Here is a 16,524-nt window from a genome sequence, read left to right as displayed (position 1 = left end):
AACTGGAATGTAAGAAAACACTACTTGGTTAGGTGATAATCTCTGATTAATTGAAGTCAGAGCTTAATTAGAATGATGTGAGATAATGTGGTTTCTGAGTTTTGAACACCCTGAGAAGGACGTATGTGAGGCTCAAGCTGCCTGTGGGCAGGGTTGCCTCTGCCACATGTGGTATTCTAACCCCACCCTGTCCCATTTGTCCCTCCAGGAAAAGTGTGCCCAGTACTGGCCATCTGATGGTCTGGTGTCCTATGGAGATATCACAGTGGAGCTGAAGAAAGAAGAGGAATGTGAGAGTTACACTGTCCGAGACCTCCTGGTCACCAACACCAGAGTAAGATGGATATGGGATGGGTGGGATCCTCCCCAAGGGAAAGCAGGACTGCCTATACCTCCTAACCCTTCCTCTGCAGGAGAACAAGAGCCGGCAGATCCGACAGTTCCACTTCCATGGCTGGCCTGAAGTGGGCATCCCCAGTGATGGGAAGGGCATGATCAGCATCATCGCTGCTGTGCAGAAGCAGCAGCAGCAGTCTGGGAACCACCCCATCACTGTGCACTGCAGGTACCACTTGCCCTGCTCTCACACAGAGAGATAGATGAGGGCCATAGTGGGCGTGTGTTAGACAGTGAAAAAGCTGCACAAGGGCAGGTATGGATAAGCACATGGCAGTCAAGTGCAGTTAAGACAGGGCTGGAGGATCAGAGTATTAAGATGTGAAGCTAGCATATTAATTAAGTGCTGAAGAACTGATAACATTACTGAGAACCAGGCATGTTGGCACACACCTGTAATCCCAACACTATGAAGGCTGAGGCAGGAGGATCACAAGATCAAGCCCAGCCTTGACAGTTTTGCAATTTAATAAGAACCTGTTTAAAAATTTTAAAATTTACAAAGGTCTGGGGTTATAACTCACTGAGAAAGCTGTGGTTCATTTCCTAGTTCTTCAGTCAATTCACATCACTAAAAAATAGCCATGTAGTGTTTATAGAAACAGAGAGATGTGGGAAAAACAGAAAAAGAGCTAGATACAGTACACACCGGTAGTATCAGCAGTCTGGTACACAGAGGCAGGAGGGTCATGAGTTTGAACCCAACCTGGACAACTTAGTGACTTAGCAAAAACTTTTCTCAAATCACAAAAGGAGCTGGGGATATAGCTCAGTGCAAAGGCTCTGGGTTTAGTCCTTAGTACAAAAATTAAATACATAGAGGAGCCAACAATGCCTCCCAGGTTGGAGGCTGGGTTACTGATAACTGCTAATGAAGTAGCAGAAGGATGGTAAGAAAGCTTACTTGGAGGGAGAAGATGAATTTTGTTTGGGGTATGTTGAGATTACATTTTTTAAAAAAGTTTATCCTGAGTTTTTCTTAACAGTAAATTTTCTCAAAAGGTTTGTCACCCCATCCCATTGCTTTCCTTGCATCTTCTCTCAAGCTCATGTCAGTTACACCCTGCTCTCTCCCTGAAGTTTCCCTGGGCTGCCTGTGGCCTCCAGATTGCTGAAACCAGTGATCACCTCGTCTCTATACTTGACTCTCCCCATGTAGGCTTTTCCTTCCCTGTGTGCTGTGCTGATTCTTCCCCATCTGGGTCTGAACCCTCATCCTTGAAGCTCTTGTCAGTCAAGACAGTGCGCCTAGTTGAGCTTCCCCAGGCTCCTAGCTTTGATACCAGTTCTTAAGTCTTTATCACTAGCTCACCCTCCCCTCTAAACTCCAGGTTAGTGGTCCAGTTACAAGTGTTTCCATGTGACTGTCTAATAGCGATGCTCATGTAGGGTTCCGATAGGTTCATGTGAAAACCCCTACTGTTTCCTCCCAAGCCTGCAGTTTGCACAGCTGTCCCCAGATAAGTAAATGATGTTTTCATCACCCGCTTAACTCCAGGGAAAAGCTTTGGAATTACCATGTTCTCTTCTCTTTCTCTCGCCTATGACATCTAATCCATCAGCAAGTCACACTGTGCCTGCACATGTCAGAATCTGAGTACTTCTCACTGCGTCCCCCGTGGCTACTGTCTGAGCCACCTGTCCTTCCCAGTAGTTGTTCCAGCCTGCCTGCTCGCACCCTCCCTGACATTGTTCTCAACACAGCAGCCAGAGAGAGCCTTTTAACCTGTGTCAGACCACAGCCATATTGCTCCTTCACTAAAACCTCACCATGATCTGAGAGCTTGCTCCCAGGCCAGCCAGGGCAGTGCACTGGGAACTGGCGTTCTTCTGGAGCTCTGACCTCACCCCACCACCTCCTGCCTGCCTGCCTTTCGTTCAGCAATACGGACTTTGGCAGCCTCAGAACTCCTGCTTGGGGCCTTGAGCAGCTCATTCCCAAACAGCCATAGGACTTCCGCACACTGTCCTGACTTGTCTGTTCCTTCAGAACCCCTGACGAGAGCCTTCTGTGGGTACCCTGTTTGGCACTCTTTCTTCTTCTCTCCGTACTGCTTACGTTTTTATCCAAGGAGACTGCTAAACCCCACAGTCCCCTGCCACAGAGCAGGCACTCAGTGTCCTGTCACAGAATCCTCTGATAACATTGAATAAGGTGAATACCTCAGAGTCCAGATTCCCTCAATTCAGGAAAATCAGAGGCATGGAGAAGAATCAGCAGTTATACATCATTGCAGACAATTTATCAGGGAAAGGGAAATGTGAACCCCAACTTGAGCCACCAGAGGTTCAGGGCAGCCCAGGTGTGTTAGCAAATGGGCAGCAGGGGCTAGTGGGGTTTTGGTTTGGGATCTAATGTGGGGTTTGTTTCTTTTTTATTTTTTTGGGTTTGTTTCTTTGTTTTGTTTTTAGACAGGGTCTTACTGTGTAGTTCAGATTGGCCTTGATTTCACTGTGTTGTGCAGGCTAACCTCAAACTCGATGATCCTCCTGCCTCACCCTCCCAAGTGCTGGGATTACAAGCATGCACTACCACGCCCAGCAAGGGCTAGTACTGATGGAATCATTACCTTGGTCCACGGGTAGGGCTTGGACACAGGGTACCATGCAGACAGGGCTCTCACAGGGCTCCTGCAGGCTGAGAAGGCATAGGTGAGCATGGGTCTGGCAGTTCTGTGGATTACACCCTGCTCTGGCACCAGCCTCAAGTGCTGTCTGCTCCCCAGAACACTCATTCACCCCTCAGCATGGATGTCTAGTAATAAGATGACTGCTCTGTTTCAGTGCTGGGGCAGGACGGACCGGGACCTTCTGTGCCCTGAGTACAGTCCTGGAGCGTGTGAAGGCAGAGGGGATTTTGGACGTCTTCCAGACCGTCAAGAGTCTGCGGCTACAGAGGCCACACATGGTCCAGACACTGGTATGCTATGTCCTCATCTTTGCCACCACCACCTGCAGCCTTTCTCCGTCAGGGAGGCCTTCAGATGGGCCACCCAGTAGTCAGAAGACTGACAACCACAGACCCAGTCTGCCCTGAGGCGCCCTAGACAGACAGGAAGTACCTTGGGAGGCTGGAAAGGTCCCAGCGGGAAGGCAGCTTGTGTCACACCAAAGGGGATGCAAAAAGTTAGAAGAGGTTGCTGCCTCTGTGTTTCAGCTGGGTCTGTGGGAGAAGGCTGGAGGTCTTGCCCTTGTTCTGCTCAACTCCCTGTTAAGAGATCTCATGCGTATCAGTCTGGCCGTCCACAAAGGTTTTCCTGAATCCTGAGGACCTAAAATGTTTGAAAATTTTAGATTTGGGAAAAGGGGGCTGGGGATTTAGCTCAGTGACATAAGTGTCTTTTTGGCAAGCGCAAGGTCATGAGTTCAATCCTTAGTACTGAAAAAAAAAAAAGATTTGGGAAAAGATGAGGCTTTGAGAACCAGAGCACATCCTAACCTGGTAGCCATGGTGAGCGCTGGGCCACCATCTGGATGCCACCTTTCTCAAGCCAGCATATACATGGCTGACCTCACAGGACCCAGGACTGTCCTTGTCAGTCAGCGGGCTCTTTAGAAGACCCACTCACTCAGCCCTGGGGCAGAACCATGGGAACTCAGGCAGACAGATCAGGCAGGGCAGATTCTTCAGTAACCTTGGCCTTTTTCCCGGTCTCTGCTCTCCAGGAACAGTATGAGTTCTGCTACAGGGTGGTGCAAGAGTACATTGATGCCTTCTCAGACTACGCCAACTTCAAGTAACAGGCGACTCGCCCCACAGACAGGAGAATTGCCTTTAATATTTTGTAATATTCTGTTTTGTTAATATACCCAAAATTGTGTATATATCTTATAACTGTTTTAGAAATTGGTACATAGGCTTCTATTACCTATTAGGTGGAGATTTTATATGTAAATGTGTTAGCACTGATAGTCCTTTTTCCAATGTTTTATTGGGGAATTAAATAGTGTGATGTTTGGATTGATATCGTGAAATCCTCCGCCTGGGAATTGATCTGAATTGTTCTTGGGTTTAAACATCTTTTCCTAAAAAGATAAACACAAAACCCATTCCAGATAGCTTGGTACCAACTAAGGAAAAAAAAGCACAAAAGTTCTCAGAGCTCCCGAGGAAGTGGTTGTCCCAGTATCCCCATGCAGGCCTCGGTTTCCTCCCTGCACTGTAAATATCCCTCTCCTCGAGGGCCCATCTGCTTCTCCCTGCCTACATCCCGGCAGCCCCCTGTGGGGAGTAATGGGACCAGAGCGATATCTCTGGCACCACACTAGGGATTATCAGATAATAAACGTTTTGACTCCCTGAGGAAATGTCTCTCCCTTTGTCTGGGGTGGCGCAGCCAGACAGGGCTTCAGCTCTTCTAGACCACTCCTTGCTCTGCTATTGCTGTCTCTGGGTTCCCTGGCTGTTTGTCAAGTGCAGCCCCTCTGTCTCTCCGTATTCCACAGGGTCCTCTTTGTCTTTCTCAGCAAAACTTTATGTGGTAAGGTCCCGGCCAGTCTCACTCACTGGATGCAGAGTGAGAATCCACTAAGGGCCACTGGAGGAGGAGAAGCTGGCTTGGCCTTGGGGCTGTAGCCAGTATGACCCTCCTGTTCCTGGTGCTTTGCTTCAAAACCATCTAGATTGAGTCACTCTGTCCAGAGTAAGTCTTTATAACCACACGGAGTGGTTCAGTAGCTCCCATTTCCTTCCATATGTGTTCTCAATTCCGCAGCTTTGTGCAAGGTCTTACAGGTCCAGAAGCCAGCGTATTGAGAGTCTTGGATCTACTCACTGGGAGTCTTAAAGCTTGACATGTTTGACAGGAACGTGGAACTTCTGTGTCCTAAGGCAGGTGGATGTTCATTTATTTTTCCTGAACACTCTGCTGGGCGCCAGCACCCTTTCCCCGAGATGAAATCCTCATCCTCATGGTGGGAGCTTGATTGGTGTTACGTCCCTGCTCTATCTTAACATGGGGATAGAGCATCGGAGCATTTTTAGGGACTAAAGTAGAAGTCATACCTTTCCTTTCTATTCATACCCCATTGGCTAGAACCTCATCCTATGGCTACACACAAGTACAGCGGGTGCTGGGCAGTGTGGCCTTCTGCTGGGGCTCACCTGGGAGGGTGTGTGCCCACTGCTCATAGGCTCAGGGGCAGAAGGTGGGCTGGAGAGCAGGCAGAAGAAACCTGTGACCCTGAGCCATTCTTGAGACCTAGAGCAGGCCCCCGTCCTCCTCAGCTTCAGGGGTAGGGGACAGCATCCCAGCCTATTCCTCTCAGGTCACTGCCACCAGGCTACTTGGAGAATGTGGAACTTGAACTGGACCCAGGGGTACTCGAAATCCAGGTTTCATGTAAAGGAAGGAAGATCAAGTGGGACTGCATCACAAAGGGCTTCTGAGTTCAGGGCACACAGTGAACATCTGGTGCCTCCAAGAAGGCAATCTGGTTGTGCACCATGTACTGTAGATGTGCATTGGGGCAGGAAGGTGTGTGGAGGCAGGGGCACAACAGCAAACCACTCATGGAAGCTTCAAGAGGTGTGTGCGGGTGGTCACTGCCACCCACATGGGAGACTGAGGCAGAGGGATCATTTGAGTGCAGGATTTTGAGGCAGCCTGAGCAATGTAGGGAGACCCAACCTTTAAAAAACATGTAGGTATAGAAAGAAACAACTGTATTCAATACAGTAGTACTTCAGCTCACAAACTTAATGCATCCCATGATTCTGAGGAAAACGCCCAAGTTCCTGTCTGTTACCCAATGTAGAGTTGGTGAGCAGAAGCAAAATTTTGCTGAATGCTTTGTTCTCGAATGGAAGTGTTCCTGTGTCGGTGTCTGTGAGAGCTCTCCAAGTTCCCAGGGGGAGGAAAGATGAGAGAATGAAGAAAATAAAGATAAAAGACAGAAAGCTGGGGTCAGGTGGAGCCCTTCTACCATATGGGAGAGAGACACCTCAACCCCCGTATGTGTCTGTTCATACACTTGTCATACCCCGCCCCTGTGCTCACCTAGCTCGCTTCTTCCACCTGTGTTCCCCTGAGTTCTCTGGCTGGGCACCTTCCTCCTCCAGCGCTCCATGCCCTTGGGGCACTCCTGTTCAGGCCCTTAAGTTATCCTAGCAGCCTCAACATTCATGAACTAAGATATTACTGTATTTTACTTTTTTTTTTTTTCAAATCCATTTTATTTCAAGGATAAAAAGAGAAAAAACTGCAACAAAATTTCAAAGCACATCTATCAGGGGCAACAATGGTACATACATTGTGCATTTTCATCCCCAAATCATTCACTCAGACCACAAGACATCTGCATTCAGTTATCCAAACAATACTAGCACAAATCCTTCTCTTCAGTGAACTTGGAAAAATCAGTAGTATAACTGTCTTAACTTTTTTGTGTATATATATACATACATATTTATGTTTTTTTCTTTCAGCTCACACTAATGAAATTATGTTTACACATGTGTGTCTTATTTATTTCACTAGTGAGTATGGTCTTAAGTTGCATCCACTTACCTATAAAAGTCTCCAGTTTATCCTCATTTATGGCTGAGTAGTACTCCATTGTATAAAAATACCACATTGTTTTTATCCATCCCTCAGTTGATTGGCATTTAGGTTGTTTCCAAGATCTAGCTATTACAAACTGTGCTACTATAAACATGGGTGCACATACATTACTGTGGTATGATGTTTTTCTTTTGGGAGGATACCCAGAAGGGGAAGAGCTGGTTGAATGGGACTTCTAGTCCTAGAGTTTTGAGGAACCTCCACACTGATTTCCACAGTGGTTACACCAGTCCACACTTCCATCAACAGTGGAGAAGGGTTCCTTTTTCTCCACAGCTCCTTCAGCATTTGTTATTGCTTGATTTCTTGGTAATAGCCATTCTTTCCAGGGTAATCTCAGTGCTTTTTTAATTTGCATCTCTCAGATGACCAGTGAGGTTGAATATATTTTCACATATTTATTTGCTGTTTGTATCTCTCCATCTGAGAAGTGTGTATTCATCTCAGATGCCCATTTTTGGATTGGGTCTTTAAATCTGGGAGGACTGGTGTTTTTTGAGTTCTTTATACGTTCTCTACAGTAATCCTTTAAGGAACAGCTGACAAACTATTACTGTATTTTAAAATTAAGGGCAGTGAAAGGTAACAAATCAGTGGTGCGCTTACCTGTCATGACAACTCAGGGTTCACTCCCCAGTACCACCCAGCACAAAACAAAATCTAAAGTAGTGCTCCCCAGAACCAGAGGCTTGGCATGTAACTCAGCAGTAGTCTTGCCTGGCACACAGGAGACTGCCCACTTCAGCAACAACTGAAGATGTGAGTGCAAGTCATGAGAGCCATTCATTCAGTACTTCTGTGGGAGCTAAGGACTCCAGGAGCCAGGTCAGCCAAACCCAGCAGTGCCCGAAGAAACCTTACAGTAAAGTAAAGACAGAATAGGAATTTCCAGTGCAAGGTGTTGTGCTTACGGAGGTGTCCCTGTCTTCTCCATCACTAGGCTCCCAGCAAACACTCAGCTGAGGCCATCCCCGTGCCTCTCCCTCCCCCATCCCAGTGCTGCATCCTTAGCGCCCAGTGGGCTGCTCACTCATTGCCAGGGCTGCCTTGGGCAGGATACACCAGTGAGGCCTGGCCAGGTTCCTGCTGCACTGGTATTCTAGCTGTAACCTAACTGCTCTGCAGGAATTAGCTCAACTCTTCCCTTCTCTCATCCCTTCATCCCTTCTACTTCACTTCCTTCTTTCTCAGGGCTCACTTGGCATGGTTACAAGACAGGTAAATCCAGCAAGAACCAGGGTAGACCTAAGGAATAAATGGCCCAGACCCACACGCCACAGCCACAAGGGAAAAACAAGGGGGACCACTTCATCCAGTGCCCCCCCATAGTCAGTCAGCTGTTACTCCCAGGGGGCTGAGCGAGTAGCAGGCCACACTGCCATGCACCCTAAGCTCCAGGTCCTGCCATTCTGAGACCTCACTTCAAGTAAGCTCCCTGCTGGGTTTCATTTGTACTCCTTCACTACCACCTCCAGATACGACAGACTTGTGAAAACATCTGTTCTGCACTTTCCTTCAGCCCTTCCTGCTTCCTTCCCACGCGGGCTGTCTTACTTTGCCATCACTGGGACAAAATACCCAACACCCAAACTTCAAAGAGAAGAGATTTACTTTGGCTGCAAGGAAAAAACAGCCTGGTGGAGAAACAGCAAAGGGCGTGGTGAAGGAGCAGGCCCTCAACCCACTGCAGCCAAGAAGCAAAGCAAAGCAGAGCTTGAGGGGAGGAGATGGCAGAAATGAGCCCTTCCAGGCCCCACCCCGTGACCTGCCTCCAGCCAGGCCCCCTAACAGCATGTTCAGATACCTGGATGGATGAAGCCACTGATGAGCACAGTGCCCCCCGAATCCTGTTGCCTTCCACACAGGTGCACATTTAGGGGGACATGTTAGACCTAACCATAACACATGCCTTTCACCTGAGTTTGCCAGGGGAGCCAGGGATCCGTTGCCTGTCATCCACTAACTCTCCCCTAGGGTTGGTGATTCTCAGACTTTTATCTCAGTAGCTGCTTCTTCACAGTCTCCTGTGGAGTGTGAGGGGCTGGGCTGTCTGGACCTCCAGGTCCTCTCCTCCTTCCTTCTCCAGGATTCCTTGCTGAGTGACTCATCTGAGTGGTCCATAGACACCCATCTCTGATTCCCACCCCTGGCTGTTCCCAATCCTTTGGGTTCCACCTGTCCAAGGTGCCTGCCCCACTATACTGTACCCACACAGATCACTGGCAGCTCTCTGTTTTGTTCTCTCATTGGCGCACCCCACTGTGCCCTTCCATGGTGCTCCCATCTCTCCAGCTAACTCATCTTGACTCTTGGCCCCGGCCACTGTTCAGAATGTGTGCACATCTATCTCTGGCCACAGCTGGCATTCAGCTCTAACCCTCTGCTTTTCCAGGTGCCTTAGCTGCCTGAGCAATGCACAGCTGCAGAGAGGTTTTATGCTCTCTGAATAAGTAGGCATTAGTTGGAGGCCAATGGTGAACAAAGATCACCCCATTCTGCTGAGGTAATGAAGAACTCCAGAGCTAGTAATCTGGAAGGGATATCACAGCCAGTCCTGAAAAGCTAAGTATGTTGCCAGAAAAAAAAGGAACCAGGACTTTGCCTGGGAAGCTTAGTTACTCTGGTTTGTATTTTTTCAGGAAAAACTATAATCAAATGACAGAGAAAAAAAGCATCCCATTCCTCTTTTAAAATAAATTTCAGGCTGGAATTGTAACTTAGTGTAGAATAATGCTTGTCCACAATCCAGGAAGCCCATGGTTGGATCCCCAGCACTTAGAGGCTGAGGCAGGAGGATCACTGCAAGATCAAGGCCAGCCTGGGCTGCATAGTGAGTTCCGTGCCTTCATGAACTACATAGTGAGACCCTGTTTCAAACAAAACAAAGCAACACTAGGCACTTTGAAACATTCTGTAAACCCAACCCAGAACATGAACTCAGGGGTGTTTGCTCATTTGTTTTGCAGTGCTGGGGGTTGAACCAAGGCCTTGTAAATGCTAGGCAAGTGCTCTATCACATCTCAGCCCTTTCTTTTTCATATATGATGTAGGCTATTGCTATTGTCACCAGGTTTTGGGGTGCTGGAGCCTCCTTCTAGAGGTGCTTTCTAGGTTCTCTGTCCTGAACAAAGAATTGGTCAAGACAAGAAGGGATGATAGCAAAGCTTTCCATTTCTTAGAGATGAAAAGCAGCAGACTCTGCACAGTGAGTCTGGGCCAAGTAACAGTAGGACAATAAGTATACCCTATAAAACAGACACAGCTGGGGGCTGGGGATTTAGCTCAGCAGGCATAAGCGCCTGCCTTGCAAGTGTGTGGTCGAAACAGACACAGCTGCCCCAAACTCCAGGCCTACTGTCATGTTTGTATTTTCTACCCTGAGGCTATTGTCAGGTCTCGGCCATTCCATCAAAAAAGCTGCTGAGTTCCAGTGAGAAGTGCATGTGCAGGTGAGGGCTTTGGAAAGGAACTGTTTTGTGCATTTCTCCTGGAATTTTGTAATTAACACATCATGCCTACTTTCTCAGCTGGTCTTTGCCACACCCTAGCCTCTTGCCTCACACTGTGTTGCCCAGTCTGACTTCAAACTCATGATCCTCCTGCCGCAGCCTCCTGAGTAGCTAGGTTTGCAGGGATGAGCCTCTGTGCCTGGTTTCAAAGAGCTGTTTTTAATAAGCTATAAAGCAAATATTTCTCTAAAAATCACTGTTTACAAAGTCTATATATTTCCCAAAGCAATTTAACTGAACATGCAGTTCTCACATTCATTTCAATCTCTGCTAATATGTCACTTTGGGAAGTCACAGCTGAAACCCACATGCCCAGGACTGTCCATGGCGCCTGCAATGAGCTCCCTCCCCATCTCTGTTGAATTTGATGAATCTGTTTGCACAGTGACTCTGCTCTCCAGAATGCCAAGCTAGACCCTGATTCTCAGATTTGCTGTTGAGCCCAAATGTGAATTGGCTATTAACCCTGTAAACAGGCTTCTGACCCCTGGAGGCAGAGGCTGCCGTAGAAGCTGAGCTACTGACGCAGCCTGGGCATCATGGGTTTGTTGCTAGCAGTGTAGCACAACTCTGTTGAAATCCACAATGGTCCTGGTGATCATGGGACTAAAAAGGTGTTTAAGCTTGGGAGACAAATTTACCCACTATTGATACCCCCAAGGAGACTACAGGTCCTCTCAGCTGATCCCCTCTCCTGGGCCTGGTTGGAGAGAAGAGAGGCCACTCCTGGACAACCCACCCCAACCCACCTGCATTTGGTGTGACCCAGCTCTTCAATAACTGTGTGGATACGACCTTTCTATCCTCCCACCTTAACAGGTGAAATATCACAATTTTTAGATCAAGGAAGGATTTGTAAACCTCAAGGGCAGGAGCTTAAGAATGCATCCTGGGAACTGAGAAGATAAGACCAAAACATGGACCAGGCTCCTGAGGTTTCTTCAAGAAATCATAAACAGTGAAAAGTAAAGACAGTTTTATTCAAGCACAGAATAGATTTGCAAGTTAGGTACACATATTCAATTGGACTAAACCAGTGTTCTGTCTGGCGAAAACAGTCTGAGTGTTAGAAGAAGAAGGAACATGTGCAGTGTAGCCCTCGATGAGAGAGAAAAGTGGGACTAAGGCAATTGGGTGCCAATCTGGCTAGATGTAACTTTTCTAAGTCCATTGCTATGTCCAGGCCAGGAGACAAAACTGGGCACTCCCCAACATTGCAAGGTATTGTTAAGATTCCAGAACACTGTTCCCTCTGGCGGCTCAGTCCCCAGCTTGATGTCTTTGTGGCATTTACCCCATTAGTAAAGCTCTGAGGCTCAGAAGAGGAACTGTGCTCTCCTTTGGACCACTCTGCAGTCATTTTGACTTTAATTCCCTGGGAAGATGGGGAAGGGAGTGGGGCATGTCTTGTAACCTTAGAGCCAGAGGTGGCTCAGGGTGTGTTCATGAAATAGATGCTGCAAGATGGGGTGGGGTGGCAGGATGCTCCCCTCATCCTCAAGACGTCACTGGAGTCTGTGGGCCAGAGCAGAGGGTGGAGCTATCTGATCAATAAATCCCAGGATTGCTGGCTTAGGTCCTGCAGCTGCCAAAGGAGCCACCTCCACCACAGCTGTCCTGCTGAGTGCCTGAGGAGGCCAACCTCCCTCAGGGATAGAGCTCCAGCCCCGATGTGCTTGGCACACTGCTCCCTTCCCCTTCCCCTCTACCCTTGACATTGCCATAAAAGAACCTCCCCTTTTCCCCTGCTCCCCCAGCAATGCTGTGTGTTCCTGTGCTTACCACCTCGCATGGGAGGGACAAGGAATACAAGCATTTTCTCCCAGCATCACCATATATCCATTCTACGCTTCCAGCTACTACACAAGGGAGATGGCAGGGCGCACAGCCTGCCGCTTGGGTTCCCCAGCACCAGGTGCTCCAAATGCTCCCCTGGGGTACCTTCCTCTGGCCCAGGCCAGGATCCCTGGGGTCTGAACCTATAGGCCTGGGCTGAGAAGTGGCTGAAAGGGAAAGGTGCTGCAAGACACTAAAGATCCCCAAGTTGCTGTTTGGCCAGGGTGACCCTGGAGAAAGAGGAAGGGGTATGTGCAGTAGTGTCAAGGTCCTTGAGTTCTGCCCAATGTCCTTGGGAGCAGCTCCGCCATGGCCAGCTCTAGACTGGGCCTGCTGCTCCTGCTGCTGCGGCTAACCACCTGCCCTGGACCCTTGAGGGCTCAGCACTGGTCCCATGGCTGGTACCCCGGAGGAAAGCGGGCCTCTGGCTCACCCCAGGATTCCCGGACTATTCCCAGACTCCCAGGTGGATAATGGGGGTCCCAGTCTGGGTGGAAGACCGTGCTGGCTGCTGCTCTTCCACATACCTGGGCTGGGGGGTGAAGGCAGTCACAGCCTTTTATCCCTTCTGAGGAAGCGTCCTGGGCCCTGCAGCAGGCAGCCTCGCTGCCCATAGACTCCCAAATGATGACCTGGCACCCTCCGAAGACAGAGCACCCTGGAAGGGCAGGAGCATGGCCTGATGGACTCTCCATAGGAAACAGCACCAGCACTGCTGGTGAGTGGGGTGAGAGGCCCAGCATTCAACCCCAGCCCTAGTGCCCATAGCCATGCTCCTGGGGGTGAGGGTGCACACCACCACTGGAATGCTCCCTGCCCTTGCACTCCCAGCTGTTTCTCAGGTCACTAATGGTGCAGGAGATAACTGTACTAAAACTCTCCATAAATAAGACAGTGGCAGCCCTAGGGTTCTCCGGTTTCTTGACACTCCAATCTCAAGGTAAGCAGTGCTAAAAGGGAAGGGACATCCTCAAACAAGCTACAGGGCTCAAAGGCCAACATGGACCCTGGCACAGCAAGCAGGTCAGCCCTGCAGAGCTCCCCAAAACCATAGCAGAAGACGGGCGCGGGGAAACGGTTTATTACTAACTTTTGCACAGGGAACATAAAATTAAAGGAAGCACCTTAACTAAAGGAGGACGTGAAGGTTCCTATAGGCAAAAGCCTGTGGCCTAATTTAAGTTTAGGGCTGTTTAGGGTAAACTGGTTGCCTGCCCAGGTAGTTAAAGAGCCCCATGCTGGGTCCTCGGGTTGCAGAGAGGTTCTGAGCGTCGTGGAGGCCGAAGTGGGACAGGTGGGAACCAGCGGGCGCAGCATCGCGTGACCGCTCCTCTCCCTTCGCAGAACACAGCCCAAGAGATGCGCCCCGCCGCTCCCCAATAAAAGTATGAGGTCCACGTGCTGTTGCCTCCAATTGTCTCCTTCGTTCCCTCTCTCCAGTCCCACCACCACCACCGAGAGCCCCCTCATACGTCCCGGTCTCAGCCCCGCAGATGGGAGGGACTTCGGGAGAGCCAAGGGCGGGGCGGGACACGATGCACTACAGGTCCCATGGTGCCCCGCGACTGCTTCCGGGTCAGGGCGGAGTCGAGCAAAGAAGGAGACTAGGGGCCCATGCAGCCATGCTCCGCACGCTGAGCGCCTTGGGCGCGGGAGCCCCGTGCCGGCCGCTCACCGTGCTGCTGATACCCGCGCGTGAACGCAAGACGCGCCACGACCCGCCGGCCAAGTCCAAAGTCGGCCGCGTGAAGACGCCGCCCGCCGTGGACCCTGCAGAGTTCTTCGTGCTGACCGAGCGATATCGGCTGTACCGCCAGATCGTGCGCGCCCTCAGGTGCGTGTAGCTGCGGGGGCCGACGGCGCCCTCGGGGAACGGGGGACGAGTGGGCGGCTGGGTGCTGATGGGCGCACGTCCTGCCCAGGCTGGAGTTTGTGGCGGAGGTGCGGAGTAAGCTGCATGAGGCCCGCGCCGGGGTCCTGGCGGAGCGCAAGGCGCTGGAGGAGGCGGCCGAGCACCGGGAGCTGATGGCCTGGAACCGGGCGGAGAACCGGCGGTTGCACGAGCTGCGGTGCGTGAGACGGGGCGCGGGGCAGGGCTGTCCGGCCGGCCTCGGGTCTGCGCGGGCCCCGCTCAGCGTGGGCCCCTTGCCGCTCGCAGGATAGAGAGGCTGCAGCGGGAGGCGCGGGAACGGGAGCAGTGGCACACGGAGGAGCGGGCGCGCCGCGCGCTAGAGGAGCAGGCCCGGATGCGGCTCAGGGAGCAGGAAGTGCAGCAGCTGCAGGTGGGGCGCGGCGGGGTACGCGGGGCCTGGGAGCGGGCGAGGGCTTGGGTGAGACGGGGCGCGAGGGGGTTATGAGCATCGAGTCCTGAGGAGAGAGTGGAAGTGGGAACCTGCAGGCATTTAGCGTAGCAAGCGGTGTTTGCGGGAGGGACCCCGAAATACATGGAAGGGCGTGTTTGACCTTGCAGGTCATTGAAAGGTCAATTTTGCGAGGAAGGATTAACAGGTTGAGGAGTAACCCAGGAACGCTGGATAGAGCTTAAATAGAGGAGAAAGAATTGGAGAGTGTTTTAAGAGGGTACCAGGAGGCAGGTTGTGGTGGTGCACGCCTGTAATTCCAGCACCCTTGAGGCCGAGGTAGGAGGATCGCTGCGGGTTTGGCCCCGGCGGGGCTAAATAATGAGTTCAGGGCCAGTCTGAACTACATAACAAGTCTCTGTCTCAAACACACAGACACAAAAGAGTGGGTCGGGTAGCATTTAGGGACTCAAGTCTATAAAGTAGGCACAACTTGTGCAAAGGGTTCTGTTTGAGGTGTCCAGGAGATGACAGAGGGATCTGGTAAGGCTGCCTGTTACCCCACTGGAAGGTTAGGGGGCACTCAGAGGCCTTAGCCTGCAGACACCCTTTTGTAGCGGGGCAGTTGGGGCTTGGGGAAGGAGTGCAGCAGGCCCTGCATTCCATCAGTTTGTATGGAGCTCCCATCAGCTGGCCTTTTCTTTCCCATAGGAAGAGGCGAAAAACTTTATCACCAGAGAGAACCTGGAGGCACGGGTGGAAGAAGCACTGGACTCCCCAAAGAACTACAACTGGGCCATCACCAGAGAGGGGCTGGTGGTCAGGCCACAGCAGAAGGGCTCCTAGGGGCCCAGAAGGAACAGTGCCTGCCAAGGGACCACGCGTGCATGGGGTTGGAGGGCTGGGTCTGGCCTGGGATGAACCTGGTATTTCCTACACGGGAAGCTCAGCCTTTTCCAAAGCAGCCCTCCCGTTCTGGCCTCTGCACTCAGCACTTGGTTAGAGACTCCACGCTCAATGTGCTCTTCTGCCCATGTCAACCTCTGGACAGCACTAGCCCATCTCATGTAGAGTAAGACTGGGCCACAATCCCTTGGGCAGGCAGACTATCTTCTCGTTGTCATTAAGAGCAATGGTTACCAAATTACAGACTGCGAGCCAAATGTGGTTAGCTGCCTGTTTTTGTAAATAAAGTTTTATTGAAATACAGCCATACTCGGCTGTTGACTCCCTTTTATATTACTATGGTGGTAGATGAATAGTTACAACAGAGATGGAATGACTTACAAAATGTAAAATATTTCTTTTCAAAGAAAAAGTTGACTGGTTCCTGCTTTGGGGCTGGGGGTTTAGATCACCTGTATGTGTGACCAAGCCAGCCATTGACCAAGGCCTGCGTTTGCTCATTTCTGGGCTTTGCGAAGCATGGGATGATCTGGCAAACTCAGAAGGCAAAAACCGGGCCCCACTTCTCTGTGTAACTGCCTGTGACTTTTATGGCCTGGATCATCCCAGCACTCTGGGTCCAAGCTCCAGATTGCTGGTATTGGGAAGCCCTGGTTGGCCACACTTTACAGGGACAGAATCCTAGGAATACTCAAGAAATGGAGACTTCTTAGGGAGTGTGGGGAGTCATGTTCCAGGTAAGGAGACAACTGTCAGGGGTGTCCTGAAAGCCAGGGCCCCTCAGGTTGGTTTTAAATCATCCTTTTCCTGGCACTGATTCCGGTCAGCACAGTGGGGTTCCTGCTTTAGGTGCCTAGAGTAGCTTCTGTTGAAGCTGCTAATGGGCATACATCCATGGACCATAATTTGTCATCTCAGCACACAGTCTGAGGCTCTGTTGGAGAAGTGGATGCCTGCAGTGGAAGCCTGTGGTGAGCTTCACATGGGACGTGGTCTGCAGTAGACTAGTTATAA

The 16,524-nt window shown here is 50.6% G+C and overlaps 3 protein-coding genes across 7 annotated transcripts in view; all 3 read left to right on the top strand.

The window, feature by feature from the left end:
- The window catches only part of Ptpra (protein tyrosine phosphatase receptor type A), a 160,406-nt gene extending 155,702 nt beyond the window's left edge, over positions 1-4,704 (top strand). For all 4 annotated transcript variants that reach the window (XM_013159837.3, XM_003476623.4, XM_063248780.1 and 1 more), the window contains 4 exons: positions 209-334; positions 414-565; positions 3,181-3,316; positions 4,063-4,704. In XM_013159837.3, the coding sequence (XP_013015291.1) occupies positions 209-334; positions 414-565; positions 3,181-3,316; positions 4,063-4,137 (489 nt within the window). In that variant the 3' untranslated portion in view covers positions 4,138-4,704. The remainder of the gene's footprint in view (positions 1-208; positions 335-413; positions 566-3,180; positions 3,317-4,062) is intronic.
- A 197-nt stretch (positions 4,705-4,901) lies between these two features.
- Positions 4,902-13,714, top strand: LOC101787136 (progonadoliberin-2). Its single transcript, XM_023560164.2, is given in 2 exon segments — positions 4,902-12,770; positions 12,878-13,714. Coding segments are annotated over 2 exon segments (306 nt in total). The 5' UTR covers positions 4,902-12,613; the 3' UTR covers positions 13,027-13,714.
- Positions 13,715-13,866: 152 nt separating this feature from the next.
- On the top strand, positions 13,867-15,817 carry Mrps26 (mitochondrial ribosomal protein S26). 2 transcript variants are annotated; one of them, XM_003476417.5, is made up of 4 exons: positions 13,870-14,138; positions 14,227-14,373; positions 14,463-14,586; positions 15,316-15,817. In XM_003476417.5, the coding sequence occupies exons 1-4, from the start codon at positions 13,927-13,929 to the stop codon at positions 15,448-15,450; spliced, it is 618 nt and encodes a 205-aa protein (XP_003476465.3). In that variant the 5' UTR covers positions 13,870-13,926; the 3' UTR covers positions 15,451-15,817. The 2 variants fall into 2 exon arrangements, with proteins under 2 accessions (XP_063104852.1, XP_003476465.3); XM_063248782.1 differs by lacking the exon at positions 14,463-14,586 and having other exon boundaries at positions 13,867-14,138.
- The last annotated feature ends 707 nt before the right edge of the window (positions 15,818-16,524 follow it).

This window comes from Cavia porcellus, unplaced genomic scaffold (genome assembly GCF_034190915.1).
Source record: "Cavia porcellus strain 051 isolate PalLab524CR breed Dunkin Hartley unplaced genomic scaffold, mCavPor4.1 scaffold_5, whole genome shotgun sequence".
NCBI lineage: Eukaryota > Metazoa > Chordata > Mammalia > Rodentia > Caviidae > Cavia > Cavia porcellus.
The sequence above is the reverse complement of the archived record's forward strand: the minus strand, read 5'-3'. Positions and strand labels throughout refer to the sequence as shown.